This window comes from Egretta garzetta, unplaced genomic scaffold (genome assembly GCF_000687185.1).
Source record: "Egretta garzetta isolate BGI_Z169 unplaced genomic scaffold, ASM68718v1 scaffold16, whole genome shotgun sequence".
NCBI lineage: Eukaryota > Metazoa > Chordata > Aves > Pelecaniformes > Ardeidae > Egretta > Egretta garzetta.
This window is the reverse complement of record NW_009260022.1, coordinates 5,135,459-5,153,261: the sequence shown is the minus strand read 5'-3', so window position 1 is coordinate 5,153,261 and position 17,803 is coordinate 5,135,459. Positions and strand designations below refer to the sequence as shown.

General features: G+C 38.7%; 1 protein-coding gene across 2 annotated transcripts in view; it reads left to right on the top strand.

Moving 5' to 3' along the window:
• Nucleotides 1-16,788, top strand: part of CIR1 (corepressor interacting with RBPJ, CIR1) — a 22,281-nt gene extending 5,493 nt beyond the window's left edge. For both annotated transcript variants that reach the window (XM_009640729.2, XM_035896194.1), the window contains 3 exons: nucleotides 12,442-12,548; nucleotides 14,028-14,113; nucleotides 15,235-16,788. In XM_009640729.2, the coding sequence (XP_009639024.2) occupies nucleotides 12,442-12,548; nucleotides 14,028-14,113; nucleotides 15,235-15,964 (923 nt within the window). In that variant the 3' untranslated portion in view covers nucleotides 15,965-16,788. The remainder of the gene's footprint in view (nucleotides 1-12,441; nucleotides 12,549-14,027; nucleotides 14,114-15,234) is intronic.
• Nucleotides 16,789-17,803: the final 1,015 nt, after the last annotated feature.

Here is a 17,803-nt window from a genome sequence, read left to right as displayed (position 1 = left end):
GAACCGGTATCCACCTCTAAGAACTTTCTTCTGTTTCTCTGTACAACACGTCTCCTCAAGCTCTGCTGCTTCCTGCTTCGCTTTATCAGTAATTGCATGCACTCCTAAGCTACTTTTATGCCTCTAGACTAAATTCCTGATTGTTTTCTGATTATTTTATACTACTGCAAAAGTGTCTGTTGCCATGCTGTTCTTTCTTAAATTGGCTAGAAATGCAGAAAATACTGCTCTGTAAGGGACAGAGACTTTTTATGATACCATCTTTTTATGAAACCTTTTTGTGTTTCACAAACTGATGATTAGGTTTAAAAAAAAAAAACAAAACCCAAAGCACTTGAATTGCTTCCCACCCACCCCGCCATGTGTCACAACTAAGTGTTTCCTAAGGCTTAGAAAACTGGTAAAAAACATGTAAATAGTTCAGAGTTTTCATTTATTGTGATTGTCAGCACCAAAAAAAAAAAAAGTACAAAGCCACTTGGCTTCTAAGGTCTGAACTCCCAAGGACAATTTTCAGAAGCTGTCTGTTCATTTCCAGAATGCAGAACAAAATACGCGCCTCTGAAGAGAACAATGAATAGGGATTTTGAGGATAGGGAGTGATCGCTTAGAATATACAGCAAATCTGGAATGTGTATTTAATTTATTTGACTGGGGGTTTTAATAGCTAAATGTGTAAAAAAAAAAATATGTTTGCAACCAGCTCTCAAGAAAGAGTTGAAAGATGTTGGGTTAAATTATTAGAGCAAATAATACTTTTAAAGGTCAGGAAGTAATTCCATATGTAGAAAGTCATCTTTGAAACTTGTTCCTAGCTTGTGTGTCAAGAAATTGAAATACAAGTATTGTCTCATAAATGAAAGGGTACATCTGAGAAATACAGATATAATAAGGAATAAAGATGAAACCAGAATAAAATAGTACAGTAGTCAATATACCAGGATTCCAGTTGGTTTATGAAATTTATTGTATTAGAAGGACCAAATTTAGGCTATAAATCATTGAATTTTTTTTGTAAAGTCTTTGAAAAGAGCTCTATTGCTTTGAAGTGATTTACTTGGTAGCGCTTTATTTCCTCTGATTTATAGTCTTTTCATCCTAATAAAAGATGATCTTGCATCCTTTTCTTGCAAATGGAACTGTATTTTTTTCTAGGCAATGCATGGTGGTTATAGTACCTAAATTTAGGTTAGGATTCTTCAAACTTTGAAAATAGGCTCCCTTGTTAGAGGACACCGTGCACCAGCACAGCGCTGGAAGATGCTGGTCCGTGTACTGCAAAGCATCCTGGCTGGTATGGTGACTCCCTAAGCAATCACTGCTTGTGAACCCTCAGCCTTGTGGTTCTGAATCTGATATTCTAAGGTCACTGGAATCAGTAATTTCTGCAGAAGGACCTTCTAAGAAATGGCCTGGCTTCCCTGTAGGAGTCTTTCAATAGGCCTTGTTCTTCTGAACCTTGTTGTTCTTTTGCTTTAGAGAGGCACACTTAAAGACATAGGAAAATAGATTACTTTGTGTTCACTGGTGTCTTCAGGCGTTTACCCAAATGTGTTTCTGTCCACTGAACAGTAATGGTCAAAATTCTCCTGTAAAGGACTGAAACATCTCATACATACAAGTTTAGGAACCATGGCAGAAGTTTATTAGATACTAATTAGTCATGACTGAATTCCATCATGTAATAACTCTGAAGTCTTTAAAAATCTCTAATGTAGAAGGCTAACTGCTCTCAGGAACTTTACTGAATGGAGTTAATTAACCTGGAAAGGAAACAGGGTGGTTTAGCCCATGTAGGCAGCTCAGCCCCACACAGCACTCACTCACTCCCCCACAGCAGGATGGGGGAGAAAAGCAGAAGGGTGAAGGTGAGAAAACTTGTGGGTTGAGCTAAAGACAGTTTAATAGGTAAAACAAAAGCCGTGCATTGTAAGCAAAGCAAAACAAAGAATTCATTCACTACTTCCCATGGGCAGGCAGGTGTGTGGCCATCCCCAGGAAAGCAGGGCTCCATCATGCCTAATGGTTACTTGGGAAGACAAACGCCACCACTCCGAACATCCTCCCCTTTCTTCTTCTTCCTCCAGCTTTATATGCTGAGCATGACATGCTATGGTACGGAACACCCCTTTGGTCAGTTGGGGTCAGCTGTCCCAGCTGCATCCCCTCCCAACTCCTCGTGCACCCCCAGCCTGCTCGCTGGTGGGGCAGCCTGAGAAGTGGAAAAGGCCTTGATGCTGTGCAAGCACTGCTCAGCAATAACTAAAACATCCCTGTATTATCAATGCTGCCTTGGTCACAAACCCAAAACATATCCCCATACAACCCCTATGAAGAAAACTAACTCTATCCCAGCCAAAACCAGTACACACAGTGATAGCCACAGTATTGCTAACAAATCTTCATGCATGCATAAAGGATTGGCACTTACCTAATTGGAGGGATATTTTCATCTTTCTCCTTGGTCAAAAGCAAAAACTTTTGACAGAAAATGAGGGTAAAAAATGTATTTTATTGGGATAAGCAAATTACTGAGTTAAAAACAGGAAGAGTGGCCTCTCCCTATCCTTCTCTTCTTCCAAAAACTGGGCTTTCAAAGGTCTTAGCCGAATCATGATTTCAATTTAGTAAAAGCCCAGGGGGTAATGTTGGGGTTTTTTTCTTTCTAAATGCCAAAATCAGTGAGTTTCAGTTGGATGTAGACTCCTTACTTGAATGGAGAAATGTTTTAAGTAATGCAGAAGCCAAATTCAAGAGCACTTAATAACAAGTTCAGTTTGTGTTTTGGTCTAATTTTTTCCTGCTTCAGAAAGAGACCAAACCAAAATGTCTTATTTTGACTCAGAATATTTTTTCAGCCTCAGAGGAAATGCTTGAGTTAAAATGAATGAATGTGAAACTCCTATGTCTGATTTAGTTGCATTATCTAAGTTCCTGCTCCGTTTCTCTGTAAAGAAAAAGAAGAACTATTGATCACTCGTACATTTTTTTTCACATCATAAAATAACCACCAGTATAGGCTTTTTCTTTCCCCTAAATCTGTAAGCTATGATTCTCTTATTTCAGCAGAAGAATATTTGTCTTTGAATCTTATGTGAAGACTGCATTGTAATCTTCCTCTTTGCACATAAACTGATGTGCAATTGCTGGTTTGGATTCAGTGTTGAATAACTTGTATGCAAAGACCAGTCATGGACTTCAGTTTACGCCGGTGGAACTGCTGCAGGGCGAAAGCATGTCTGTGGTGCAGAACCGTGTTCTGTGAGAAAAGACTGCTATCTTTCTAGGTCTGACATACACTGCAGCGCTCCAGCAAACAAAAATAATTATAGTCACTACCTTAACTTGGGCATGGTGGCTTGGTTATTTTGCTTCTGGGACTATTTTACTACTCTAGCTGGTAATTCATACAAAAAAAATAATAATCTTACCATTAAAAAAGCGCCTATTGAATAATATCTCACCAGTGAATAGAGATTATTTTTGCAATAAGGCAATTTCAGTGGATGTGGTTATCATGGGATAATCACACCCCTGGGGTACAGCCTTGTCTGTAATCTCCCAGGAGTGTAATTATTTCATGATAACTGCACCCCCTGGTGTTGCATTATTTCCATTATGAAATTCTTAGTTTTAAAGTAACTTACTTTGATCACTGGAAACTGCAAAGTAGTGTTAGAATGTTCCAGCTGTGAGGCTTACAGAGACCAACTTATAAGATTTACTTCTCCTTTACAAAGCTAAATTAGGCAATCAAAATGCTTCTTTGGGCTAAACTGATTTACAGGGTTTTTTACTGATAAAATCCTAACTTTCAAAGTTCAGACAAGATGAAAATATCAGTTGTGGTTCTGACTTGAGGTGCCACTGTGTATGTATGCATGTATAAAATACGTAATATGTGCCAGCAAAAAACCCCAGGTCCCTAGCATCTAAAAGTTTACCTGTTTTTACAGTCCTTTTTTATTGTTCACCAGCAGCATCTGTTGATTTTTTTGCTTTTCGGTGCTTTTTTGGTGGAGCCTGAAAAGCCTTTAACTTTACTAGAACAGAGACTGATAGGTTTTCTGTGCAAAATGTTTTGAAGTAATACTGTTATTTCACTTCAGAATCGCCTACAACTGTCTTGGCCAGGTAAAGTTAGGACAAACTAAATTTATTTTTTTCCCCCCCTGCAAGCAATCTAGCTTATTTGATGAGGGTTGGGGAGGGAATTGCTAAAAAACTATGAAAGCTTAAGTGCTTGTAACTTTTATCATATGTTTTTAGAACAAATAACCTGCTAGGAATCTACTTCTGTCTTACAAAGAAAGGTGTTACTATCTTAAAAAGTGAGGCTAGTGTCTCAAATGAGGAGGCAACGTTATGAACAGCGTAGTTAGAAGTGGGATGCTAAGATTAAAAAAGGTTCTTATGCTCTCGGCCTATGAAACCTAAGCCTGGAGAGTGCTGGGTATCCTTCTCTGCTGTGGGCTACTCTGAGTGCTTTACAGCCGGCTGGCTCTGTATGTGATCCGCCCAGTGAAGTTACTGAGGAGAGAGATAGTACTGTAAAGTGATTAGCATGTTGTGGAAAATTCAGGCAAATAGTGGTAAAAATGTATCAGAGCAACATGTCTGTGTACTTAGTGTTTTATGGTCTTAGAAGATGAAGAAACTCTAGGTATGTCTATGCAAATGCAGCCTCCTGAAGACTTAACAGCTCCTAGAGTTTGTGCCCTCTCTTTTCGTCACCTGAGGGCCCATAAACTAATTGTGGTCTGTCACTTCATGTGTTCAGCTGAACTTTTGCTTTTGGGTGAAATTCCTTTCCATAGTAATAATTGAAATTATCAGTCACATGGAGACAGCAAAAAAGGAAATTATGTTATGTCCATATGTCACTGCATTTTTTGCAGGGACAAATATGGTACATTTTTGTTTCCCAACAGATGGAAATCTGCATTGTATCAGGAATGCAGGAACTGATTTAAGTGTTCTCTTCAATCTGTAATGACAAAGAAAAGGTATTTGAATATGTTAACTGTGAATATTTGTATAAACGGTCATCTGTAGAAACATACAGTGTATGAAAACTTTCCTTTATGATCTGCAGCTGAGACCTTTGATTGTGAACAGTAGGAACCTTAACTAAATCTTTATGTAGTTTAAGAACTGTCACATTTTAGAATAATCCTCCATTTATGTTTCAGAAGCCTCTGTATTTGCTGTGAATGCATAAAATACAGATTTCTATTAGAAGTCTTGTGCTTGGCTCTTAAGCAATAAATATGGATTCCTATAGCAGTTGATAATGTTAAATGTTTTTTACTACTCAAAAAAAAGTAAAAAGGAAACTCAGGATGCCCTGTGACAAAAGCATGGCAAATTATACTGAAATTCTGTGCTAACGTGTTAAATTCAGTTAAACTGTAGACCCTCTGAAGAAGAGCTAATTAAAAGCCAGAGTTTTTTTATTCATTGATTTCTCTCAATGCCAACTGCAGCAGTTGCTTTGAAGTGTAAATATGGTCTGAATGCAGTCATCTCTGAAACAGATGAAAAAATTATTAGTAAAAAATTATCAAATCTCGATTAGTGGAGGCAGCATAAATTTACTATGTTCTTCATGACCAGGTTCACGATCACATAATTTTCGTAGTAGTTCTTTGTCCTTTAGATAAATAACTATCTACTCTTGATCTTTGTCACAACTGCAATGAAAGTTCAGGGGCAATACAGTGTGATTAGACTCAGTCTGTATTTTTTTTTCCTTTTTTGTTCAATTTCCTTTTAAGCCACATGAAACTCTGTGGAGAACACAAAAAAAGTGTATGGATGTATTGACAAAACTGTCTATGCTGATTTTAAAATCAGTTTCTCTTTTAAAGCAAAACCTAAAAAGCCGTGTATCATCTGTTACACCTTTGCTACCACTCAGAGAAGGCAGCATGTGATCCATGTGATTGTGTGCTAAGCTAAAACCCACCAGCAGAATGGTTTTCTAAAACCTAGTTAATGTGAAAGAGCTGTCTGTGTACTCCCTGGAGTATTTATTTATTCATTTTCCAACAGCAGAGCATAGCTTTAGTACCACTGTTACGCAGAAAATCAAATTTCAATTTAGGAGAGTTACGGCCTCATGTTGTCCAAGGTGCATGTAAGAAAGAATGAAGGCAACATGCTTTAGGCTCACATTGTTAACAAAAATTATAAGCCTTGAAAGTATCTTGCCCTCAATTCATAAATTGAGTTTTAAACGTGGTAGAGCGGAGTATATGGAGTGTGATGTTTACTGACGAATTGATACCAATGTGCCAGTGTGCTTTGTTTACATTTACATTCATGTAAATTATCTCTCTCTTACCGAGCCAGGAGAAGTCAGAAGGTACGATGATGGTGATATTTTTAGACTGAAATGATCACATCTGTAAGCTAAAAGATGTCCCATGCCAGAACACATTCTCATGAAGGAGAAGCTCTAGAAAAGCCCTATTCTAAATATTCCGTTTCGATGATACACAGAATGAGCATTAGTTAAAATAAAGGTTAAAAAGTTGTAGTTAAAATGACACCATGAAGACTCTGCTGCCTTTTTCAGTAACTTTTATATTGAGTAGTCTATTTCATTTTGTAACAATACATAGCTGCAGCCATTAAGTACAACTGGTTACTGTAATTTCCCCTGCCACAGGTGGGAATAGTGGTTATGCTATTACTGCTTCTTATCTCTTTGCTTTCCATCTATATTCCACAATAAAAATCCATTTAAGACTTAATTGATTGCAAAGAATAATTCAGTTTGCTTATCTGCACTGGTGACAGCAGATACTGTCAAGACTATGCATCATGAGTAGATAGAAGTAAAACTGCTATTTTTGGTGCAATCATAACATTATGCTCTGTCCTTACTGCCACTGAAGCTGTTGCAGAAAAAGCGGTATTTAATCACAGTCGTTATGAAAAGAGGTTTTAGCATACTGTTCTCTAACATTGGGTAATTTGAAAAATGTGCTTTGGACGTGTTAATGGAGGCCTGCTAGATGGTGTGTTTCAGCTAGCATTGTCCTCCCAAGAGGAGTCCTGTGCCCATGCCTCTTCGAGGAAATATTCCAGCAACGACGGCGCGTTACATATGGTCTGCATTTGTAGCTTTGAGAGAAGTACAGATGGAATCGAAAATTTATTTCAGCTATAGGTTTCTCTTGTTTCTGGGATGGGAGTAGGGGTAGTAATGTGGGGTGGGCGAGCTTGCTGTAAGTGAAGCATTTAAGTAATTGAAATCCAGAATTACATTCCCCCTCCCCCAGTTGTTTAATAGGAGCAGAACGGATTCTGTTAAACTGATCTCAGTTAAACGTGGTAAGAAATTGGAGTGCTCTTTGTTATAACAAGGCAAATTTACAATATGTTGTAGAAATCCTAGTATGATATCCTTCTGCAATCCAGTGTAACTGATGTTCATATAGGCTTCAGAAAAAAACCCTATTTACAGCTCTTCTGTTTATTTAATCGTGCAGATATTATAAAGTTGCACCAACAGCTGTCAAGCTAAGGTTGCACTCAGGTTGTACCTTGTGAAGACTAAAATCCTTTTCACACTTTATTGAATGGTTTGAGTTTCCAGATTTTGTGCTCCAACTCTTTGAGTCAACTGAGCTATCTGGTTTTTTTCCTTAAACAGAAGATAGCAGAGAGAATTAATGCAGCAAGAACTTCTGTGGGAAGTAAAAACCAGGAAGAAACTGTAGCCTATTTGCCTGACAACACTATTTCTTGAGAATTATAGGCCATGAAAAAATACTTTAAAAATCCTTTGGTGGGTCTTTAACTATGGAGCCTCTTTGGTGCAAGCCCTCAATATAATTTTAAGTACCTGTAGCTGTAGAAAACTTAACAAGTTGTCAGTTGTCTTAATGCATAAAAATAAGTATGATATCAACATGCAATTAATTCCACTATATGGTAAAAAGCTTTTCTGAGACTGTGAATTAACTTTAAAGCAGATAAATGTTTTAGTTTTAAACAAGTGTCATCTGGAAAAGTTTTAAAGGTTTTTTCTTTTCTTTTTTTCCCTATCAAAATGTAAATTCCAGAAAATAAGCTTGACAGTCACATTCAAAAATAGCAAGGTACTGTATTTGACTTGTTTCAGAAAGAATGAGACACAGATGATGAAACATTGTAACTTTGAACTTATTTTTAGTTTGCTGATGGAAGAACACTGAGAGACTAGTTGTCAGGAGTTGTAGCAATCAGCTATTTTTACAGGATTCCTGTATCTAATGTTCTGTCAACTCATGGCATAGTGTCATCTCTAGATGTTTTTACCTACATGAGATCACGCAGGTAGCTTCTTCGCAGACCGTCTCACAAGTCCATAAGGAACGCATACATGAGGACATCAGTTTTCATAGTACACAAAGGATTTTTCTATGCCTGCTGTAGAAGTGATTTTTTGTAAGTCGATGGGTGCTGTTCAAGAATACTTGGCTAACATCAGTTCCCAAGATTTTGGCCAACTGAGAGCCTCTCATGTCAATCTTACCATCTGTTTTACAGTTTATGACCTAACTGGAACTTAACCAGATGAAGATATATGGCTATTAGGTATACTTAGTACTGTTCTGTCTGAAGGTCTTGGAGGGTGATGACGTAAGTGTAGTCATAAGCCAAAGACAGGTTAAAAAGATTTACCCAGTCAAACCAAGTTTGATCACACTGGGCATAGTCGCGTCTCCAGCAAGCAGGGCTCCACAAACAGTTCAACACCAAACAAAGGAAGAGGCCCTCTACCAGCCAGTGTACTGGTGGCTCCAAGATTTAAGCTTTAGCTCCTAAATAAGGAAGCCAAGGACACCTCTGAGAAGTTGAGTTTTTCAAACCTCTGTTAAGTGAGGTTCAGTGTTTGGAAGGTTTCTATTACAGGTTTTGTCTCCCTCATTTGTATTAGCCAAGAGAAATCCCCTACTTAATTTTATAGTGTGGAAATGGGAATGCGATTCTTTGTTCACACATTTAGGTATCTATATCTTTTAAGACTCTGTGAAGAAGCAGCCCAAAAAGCATGTTACAAGCCTCACAGCTGTCACATTAAATAGCTGTGCCCAGGAATCCTGGAAGACCTCAAACTGTCACTGATATTTCAGAGAAAATCATATCTGCTTATCAAAATCATCAAGTATCATCAAGTATAAATCAAAGGCAGTCTGTTGAGGCGTGGATGGGAAAAGAAACTTGCAAAACATTTGATTCCTTTGATTCCAGGTGAAGGAGTTTAATTATGAGAATAAAAAATGTCTTGGTTCTCATTGTTGTGTTGCAGAAAGTAGATAGTAATAGGGGTTTACTATTAAGCTGTGCAGCTGTTGTCAAATGTAATGTCTTAATTGACCCTCCCAGCCTGGACTTGTTACCAGATAGAAAACATTCTCTTTAGACTTCCCAGATCAGATATTGTTTTCTCCCTACTGTGGTCTCGCTGAACAAAGGTAACGATGCGGTCTTGCTGTCACTGAGCAGCAGCAGTTCAGTGGCATCAGCGGGTCATTCATCTTGAAAATGTTAATATTTTTTAAACTGCAAAGATCACAAGCTGCAAGAGAGTCCTCCATGATCGACCACAGTGGATAGCGTGCTTGTGTCATGCCTGGCTGGGGTCTGCATGTGGAAGGGCTGTGAAACAGGGCTGGGTTTTGACTCTACTTTCAATTATGGGGTTGGTTTAATTTCTGAATCTCATTTCCTAGTGTTTTCTAAAACCTTTAAGTACAGTAAAAATAACATACGTAATAAAGCTTCATAGAGATTCTGGCATCTCACAAGCTAGGCCAAACCTAAGTTACTGTTTCCCTCACCAGAATTAAAGGGACACCAAACCAGGAGTAATTTATTTCCTAAACCACTCTCAGGGTTCTGTAAGTGCATTAGAGGTAACTGGTATACATCCACAGACCAGGAATAACCGTGATTTGTTAACCCTCCTTGTCATGGTAATACCATGTTGCAACTAAAACATTGTAGATGGAGCTATGAGTGCCTCCTTGATGTCATTAATAAACAAGGAAGCAGAGGTCATATAAATTTCTTTTTAGCCTGGCTTGCTTTCCTTCTAAGCTTACCTGTGTTTTTTATTTTTTTAAACCTAATGCTGACTTCACCTCTGAGAAGCATATGGAAGCTAACTCAAAAGTTTGCATGCTGTTGTGTGTGGATCCCAGCTCGAGCAGCCGCTCTGACAGGCCTCGTGTTCACTTGTATTGATCTGCGCGTGACAGCACAACTGACATCCGTTGGGCACAAATGCGCGAGAATCAATAGTATTGTGCATTCATTATAAGCTTTTTGTGTAGAAGAGAAAATTATTTTGCTTACCTCTTTACAGTTTTATGCACAAGGAACACCTGAAAGGTTTGTTTCTAGAAAATAATTTTGAACTGTGCCTTTGAAGGTCGATGGATATGCCTTCATGCCTCTCTGGTCTCGATTCTGCCCATAGTCCTCGTGTGGAACCACAAAGTTAAGGCTTCTGTCTTAGCTCTTTTGCAAATCTCCTGTATAGATTTGGACAAGTTGTATTGCTCTATTTATATAATCGCGCTAATGAGCATCATTAGGTCGTCAGTACACCTCAAAATGTGTACAGTGCTGAGACACTGAAGGGGGAATAGCTGGTATTTTAGTTAGGTTACTTTGTTAGGCTGTGGTTCTTACTGCTTTTGAGTAACAGGGGGGTTCCAAGCTTCAATCTGGACACACGTTTTGGTTTCTTTGGTATGGTGAAATCTTCTTTCATGACTCTACATTTCGTCTCTATTCAGCTTCCTTGTACAGGGCGTTTGATTGGATTGTATGGCTGGTTTATGTGGCCTTTTCAAATCAAGACATCAGCTGGTGCCAAGTTCTGTTGTTAGGTTTCTGCCTAATGTCAGTTTCTGTTCCAGCCAGAGTAGATTTGGGCAAGCAGAGCAAGGTTTTAAATTTGAAATAAGCAAGAATGTAGACACTGGAGCCCATATACATTCATTAACTATCAGTGAGCTTGCATTTACTCTGTAACATGTAAAAAGAAAAAATACTTTTGGTAAAATATGGGGGGGCAGAATAACCCCCTACTTAATAAAAATGTAAACTCAAGGAAAGACTAAAAGGTATCTCATTAGAAAATACTGGCAAAATAATGAACGTGTGAAAAGAAAGTAATGCAAGGGCTTCTTAAACCATTTTCAAAGTTCTGTCTTCTTCCGTCCTGCCTTACACATAGGCCTGTTTGTAAGCAGTGTATTGTACAGGAAACCTAAGAAAAAGTTGGGTTTGACCTTTTTTTGAGAAAGTGCTGGTTTACTTTCCATATATTTTCCATAGTAAAAATCTCCCTTTCCATACTTTTCTGTGTTAAAAATGTATGAGTTTTGTCTATCTCCTCAGCTAAGAAACTCTTAAAACCACAAAGCAGGATCCCTATGTCTCCTAAGACTAAGTTAATCTTGTCTTTTACAGTTCGTTTACTGAACTGTAATAGCAATCTTGTGCTCTATTTTACATTCCTTCTAATTTAGATTTACCTTATACAGTACTGCTAATTCATTGACAGTAAGGTCAGTGAATGAACCAGTAAGGAGATTTACTGAAAGTGACCGAACAAACAAATGCATGTTTAGGGTGAAGACAAAAGTACCTGATCAGGTAAGTGCATGAGGCTTTGATGATCACAGGTATTCAATTAAAGCAGAAGAGTGAGTTACAGGTTTATAAATTATGCAGTCAAGTCTGAATGATCCCAAATACATCCTGTGTTTTACTCCTTGTTAGATGTTTGCAGAGAGAGCTAACACGTGCCTCATCCCAAACACCTACTCTAATGCAATATATAGCGTATTTTTTAAGATGACAGAAATCTCTTAGGAGATAACAGCCTAGAGACCTGGCATTTCTGGGGGCCCCTGGAATAAGTAAGGATATAGATAATTTTTTCATGTATTTATTTATTTTACATATGTATATTGAGTTGCTAATAATGGCTACTTTTTACATGTAAATTCAAAAATTTGTGTCATTGTGAAAAATGCCCTATTAGCAGCATATTAGAAGTGCATTTTCCCATTGTTTTAAGGGAGAGGAGGCACCTAAAAGTCTCACTTAATGTGCTTTCTTTAGGTTTGCTGTGCTTTTTTACTGTAATAAAAAAATATCACTAGACTTACCTAAATATATTGTTTTCAACATGACAAAGTTACATAAGAGAATCCCCTTGTACTTAAAGAAAAATGCAATTATTTTCTATTCTGAATCTCCAGACTGCTGTTTTAGAAAATCATATCTGATTATTTGCTCAGCAGAAGATTATTGAGTTGATTTAGCTGTGATTTTACTTAACAAAGCTTCAACTGAATTCCTACTGTGGAGTCCAAAAAAGGTAGAGAGATATAAATGATACATTCAAACTGTGATTTTTGTGAACAGGGCCATCAATGCACCCCTCGGAGCTAATAGCGGAGATGAGAAACAGTGGGTTTGCACTGAAACAAAATGTACTGGGGAGAAACTTGACCGCAAATGATCCATCACAGGTAATGATCTTTTTACCAGTAAGCTGAAAATGCCTATAAATCTAAATGTGATTGCTTGTGAATTGCTACTTAATGTTTTCAAATATGCATATCCATAGGAAAGCTGAATAGCTATACCAGTAGAAAAACCTCCAAAAACTTACTGTTTGCCAGCTTTGTTTCAATCAGAATGGTGAATCAAAAATTATTTCTTTTAAAACCACATATAATAAATTAAATCCCTCCTCTGGATGACTAGAAATATAATTTTTCATAAATGGGGTGGTTAGGGGGTTTGCCACGTAATTCTGATGCAGTGCTAGCCTTTGGGTGAAGTTTGAGGAAGTACGCACAAATAATTACTGCCAGGATCGCTATATCCGAAGATTTTTTTTTTACTTGATTGACTATTGTTACATCTGTTATTTCTGGGAGTGAAAATGTTTAATTGTCTTTCCTTAGACTGTACAAGGTACATTTCTAATGGAGGTGCTTTAATAAAAACATAAAGCAAAAAAAAATCATATACACCCCTTGAGAGAGCCATCATCAGATAACCTCTGCTCATATGACAGATAGTCAAACCACTAGCAAAGAGGGAATGACGGCCCTCAGCTGGTCTTGAAATCTTGAGTACATCAACGATTCATCGTGTCTCCACAGATGGATGTACCTTTGCATTTGAAAAAAGCTATGCACCCCAGAAAAATGTAGCATGTGGGCACTGTTAAACGAATCCCAGTGATATCAGTATGTTTGGTTTATGTTAGGTGTGGTGAGGTTTTTTTGGAAGAGCTTTTTAATCTTTATTTCTTCTTTCCCATCCTGAGTATGGCTAAAATTAAAAACATCGTGCTGGAGAACTGTAGTGTACCAGATGCACATAATCTTGAAGAATTCAGGGTCTTCAAAGTAGCTACGCTTTGCTGATTGATTGTATTACTGTATGTAGATTATATGATTACAGTATTTTGCATTGCTAGAGCACTTCATGAGCATTTAAAGACTAATAACACAACAGTAAGGTAGATGTGTTAATACCCATTTTCCTAATGACTAAACCGAGACAGAAAAGTAATTTGCTTAAATTACTCTGGGTTCGAGCAGGACTAGCATCTTACCTATTCATCGAAGCATGATAACAATGGAGTGACTTATCCCGGGGAATCACGTGGGCTCCAAAATTGGCTCATTTTTATTAACTATTTCAGAAATGTTTCTTTCCCTAGCAGTGATTTTTTTCATATGTTACTAATAACTCCCATTGTGTAACACCCACATTATAACACCTACTCAGCTTTGAGACAGAATGTGGGGGGGGTTTTTTTGCTTTGTAGCAAGTGTGCTGCTCTTTCCAAAGTCTTAAGCTGACTTAGTAATACAAGTGTATTTGTGGCCGTGCAAAACCAAGGTGCACAGAGGCATTACTTTTAATACAGAAATCTGAATGAAGAGATTGGTTTTATATAAAAGCTTAACATCTTACCACGTTTTTCCTAGGAATTCGTTGCGAGTGAAGGAGATGATGATCCAGAAGTTGAATTTTTAAAATCACTGTCAACCAAACAAAAACAGAAACTTCTAAGGTAAGTGTGGTGCCTAGTGGAGGGGATCTGTATCGGCAGTAGTTCTAACTCCATGATTGTCCTTGTAACCCTTCTGTGCCACTGAAGAATTCAGCACCATGAATACAGAAGAAATCAGCTTAGTTTAACATACACTTGCCCATGGATGGCATTATGCAGCATGGCTTTTTTAATCTGGTGGCTTTGTTTTAATCTGGCTGTTCTAATCTAGTTGTGATACCTTTGCCTTGGGGCTCATTTACAGTTTAATTGGGATACTGAAACACTAGTAATTGGCTCACTGAAGATGCTGTCAGTTCATATTTTAAAATACTATTTTGCACTCCATTGTTTACAGTATCTTCTTGCAGGATGAAAAATTCTGTGTTCTTGTTTATTGGTTTCCAATTTGGCAAAGTTTGTTATCTTCTGCATGGCTAGACTGCACCTGACGTTGCACCCCGGGGCCGAGGTTAGCCTAGCTCCACGCTGCTCTTGGATCAGGGGTTGTATTTAGCTGCTGCAGCAGAGGGAGCTCCCCGTGGTTTTGTAGTTGTAATAAAAAGTTAATGAGGTTTTCATTCTTTGCTTCTGTCCTACTGATTTCATATGTCAGGTGACTAACATATTTTTTTTCTCGGTTAATTTGGAACATTATCTTGAAATTACCTGAAAATGTTTAAAATGGAAAATATTAACCACTGCCTGGTAGATCCCATACAGCTCTCACTAGTTAAAATGGCCTTTCAGGTTAAAAGACGTTCTGTGTATGGGGAGTGGGAGGAGAGGAGAAAGGTGAATGGCTAAGCAGGTACATGAGTAGGTAGGTATGTATTTGTTCCTAGTTGCAAGGCCAAAATTGACATAATTTTTTAAATTAAAGAATTAAAAAATCATATTCCTCTTGTTTTGAGGGAGCAGCTGTGGATTACAGGAGGATTCTTACTGTGGTTAACATCAGGTTAGAAGTTTAAAAATAGTACTTTGCTGGAAGAGGAGAGGAATTCAACATGGGTTTATGGAAAATAGTGTATTTACCATGTAGGTCATCAGAAGTAGTGAACTTTAAAAGGCAGTGACTTTGTAATTTTGAATACCTTAATGCGTCTGATTGCGCTACTCTTCTATTTTGAAAATAAAAGGAAGTTGGATCGTCTGGAGAAGAAAAAGAAAAAGAAAGACCGAAAGAAGAAAAAGCAGCAAAAGAAAAAAAGCAAAAGTAAACACAAGAAACATAAGATGAGATCCTCTTCCTCATCCTCCAGTGAGGCTTCAGGAAGCAGCAGCGATAGCGAGACCAACAGCGGAGATAAAGCAGCACAAAAGAAGATGTATTCTAAGAAAAGAAAAAAAGACAAGTTTTCAGAGGCTAGCAGCAGCAGCGATTCAGAAGGAAAGGCAAAGACGAGGAAGGAGAAACTTTATGAAGATCTCTCCAGTAGTCACGGTAACAAGGACAAAGACAGGGAGAAGCACAGACTTTTAAAGCAAGATAGTTCTGCGGAGAACAACAAACGGAGCTCCTGTGAGGGGGAAAGAAAGTCCAAAAGCAGATACCGTGGCACCGACAAGAGAGAGACTGAAAGAAAGCAGAGGGATAGTAGAAGCCGAAGCATGGATGAGGGGAGCAGGAGAAGCCCTTGCACGAGTCACAGCAGTTCCAGGCAAAGGGAAAAAACAGGAAAAAGCCTGAGTCAAAGCCCTGGTGGAGAGCGGCACAGGAAAAATGAAAGCAGAAGCCCCAGCACCGATGTGCACAGAGAGAAGAAAAAATGTCGAGAGAGCTGTGGGGACAAGCGCAGTAAAGTGGAACACAGAGAAAGGAGCAGACGCAGTAGAAGCAGAAGCAGAGAGAGGAAAAAAACCAGATAGCGTAGGGGACAGGTGCAAGCAAGAATGTCTCCGGTTTTTGATGAATACCTTAACAAGGGCTCGATTATGCATTGCTGTTCATTTTCCAGCCTCTGTAACTAGCTTTTCCTACATAAAGCCAACAGCATCATTTCTATAACGTTGGAATATTTGTAAATTAGTTATAAATGCCATGGTATTTTTCTTACTGTATAAATACACTTGTTGGCAAATACCTCCTGTATACATGTAGTAATTCACAGACCTGATTTTAGGGTTTCAAGATCTTTCAGAGCAGTATGTGATATTCTTGGGTTTGTCAATGATGATTTCCGGTTAGGTGCTACTGTGAGGGGAAGCAGAGAATCATTTGGGAAGAGTCCCGGGGTACGTTAAATGATAATGTTTGAGATACTTCTGGGTAAAAATCACTGTTTCAGGTATCAAAACATCGTATCGTAGAGGGTAGGGGTTTTTTTTCATACTGAAACATTTTTCCTGAAGTTCCCTGGAAGAGATCAATTTCATGAGTTAAGACAACAGAGAGACATAGTTCACAGAAGTGTGTAGCCAACATTTTTTTGACCTCCTGCAGTGTGCAGCTTGGTCAGGGCTGTCTAAACATCTTGAACCCCTGTTGGTATGTGTCAGTACAATGTCAAGTTACTGTTCAATAATCTCTCAAGACATGAAAAGAATATTTACTGCCTCAACTGTTTCAGGTATTTCATTGTTTGTGGTAGAAAGTTAATGTAAATAGCCATCCTTTTGTTTTCGTGAAACAAACTTGGGTTTTTTTAATGTTTGTTGTCATTTTCTGCACAAATTGTTATGAACTGCCGCAATAAAACACCTTATTCTTTAAAACCAGTAAGAATTGCTGCCTCCTCCGGGGTTCTGAATCGGTGCAGACGCACAAGGCAACACTTCACAAGGTTTTTATTGCAAAGGAAATGCTCCTCTGCCAATTTGGGGTGGCAGATGGAAGTGCATTAGTTAGTGGTACTCTCTGGCAAGCAGCTGTCTTCCTCTCCTCACTCACAGGACAAATGGGACTTCCTTGTATTACCAGTCCGCTTCTAGGTCTTAAAATGGTCACGCAGAAGTTTTTCAGTATCAGGGGGATTATAATATATAGTGGAAGTGACCTGGCTTGTCTTTGAAGCGCATGTGAATGAGTTTGAAAGGGTGGAGCCATTAAGCGATGTCACCTTCTTCTTTTAAATGCGTTTGCATTAGGTTGTTCCCCCCGGCGCGCATTCTTGCTGTGGTAGCTGGGATCCAAAGGGTGTGTGCAGCTCAGTAGAGTCAGGCCCTGTATTAATGTGCTCTGGTTTAGAAAGAACAGGCAGAGACTGCCAAAACACCCGTACAAACAATCTAAACAAACCTCTTGTGAAGGATTTATTACCCCTCTCGTGTAAGAGAGGACAAGAGTAACAAGGCAGGGGGAAAGGAATATTCTGGTAAAACATTTTCACAGTAAGTGCAGCATGAACGATACGTGGGATAACCGATAAGTACTGGAAGGTGCCTCTACTCCAAAGAAAGGTCTCTCTCTCATGGGTCTGTCCAGTTGCATGTGTGCGTCGCACAGGAATCTGCCCCGCAGTGCCTTGCCGACTGCAGCGCAGCTGACTTCTACCTGAAGAAGGAGGGACAGGTCGGCATCTGCAAGTTCTAGGTGGTTTTGCATGCTCTGCGTTTTACTCGTTTGCATGTAGTTAAACTGTGCGCTATGCGCATCTTGCCTTTTCGCATAGGAAAAGACTGGCAGATGGCACGGGTTTATCCTGATGGAGGGCTGTTGCGAATGAAGATCGGACCAGAGGAACAATGACGACTTGGATGTATCCGTCT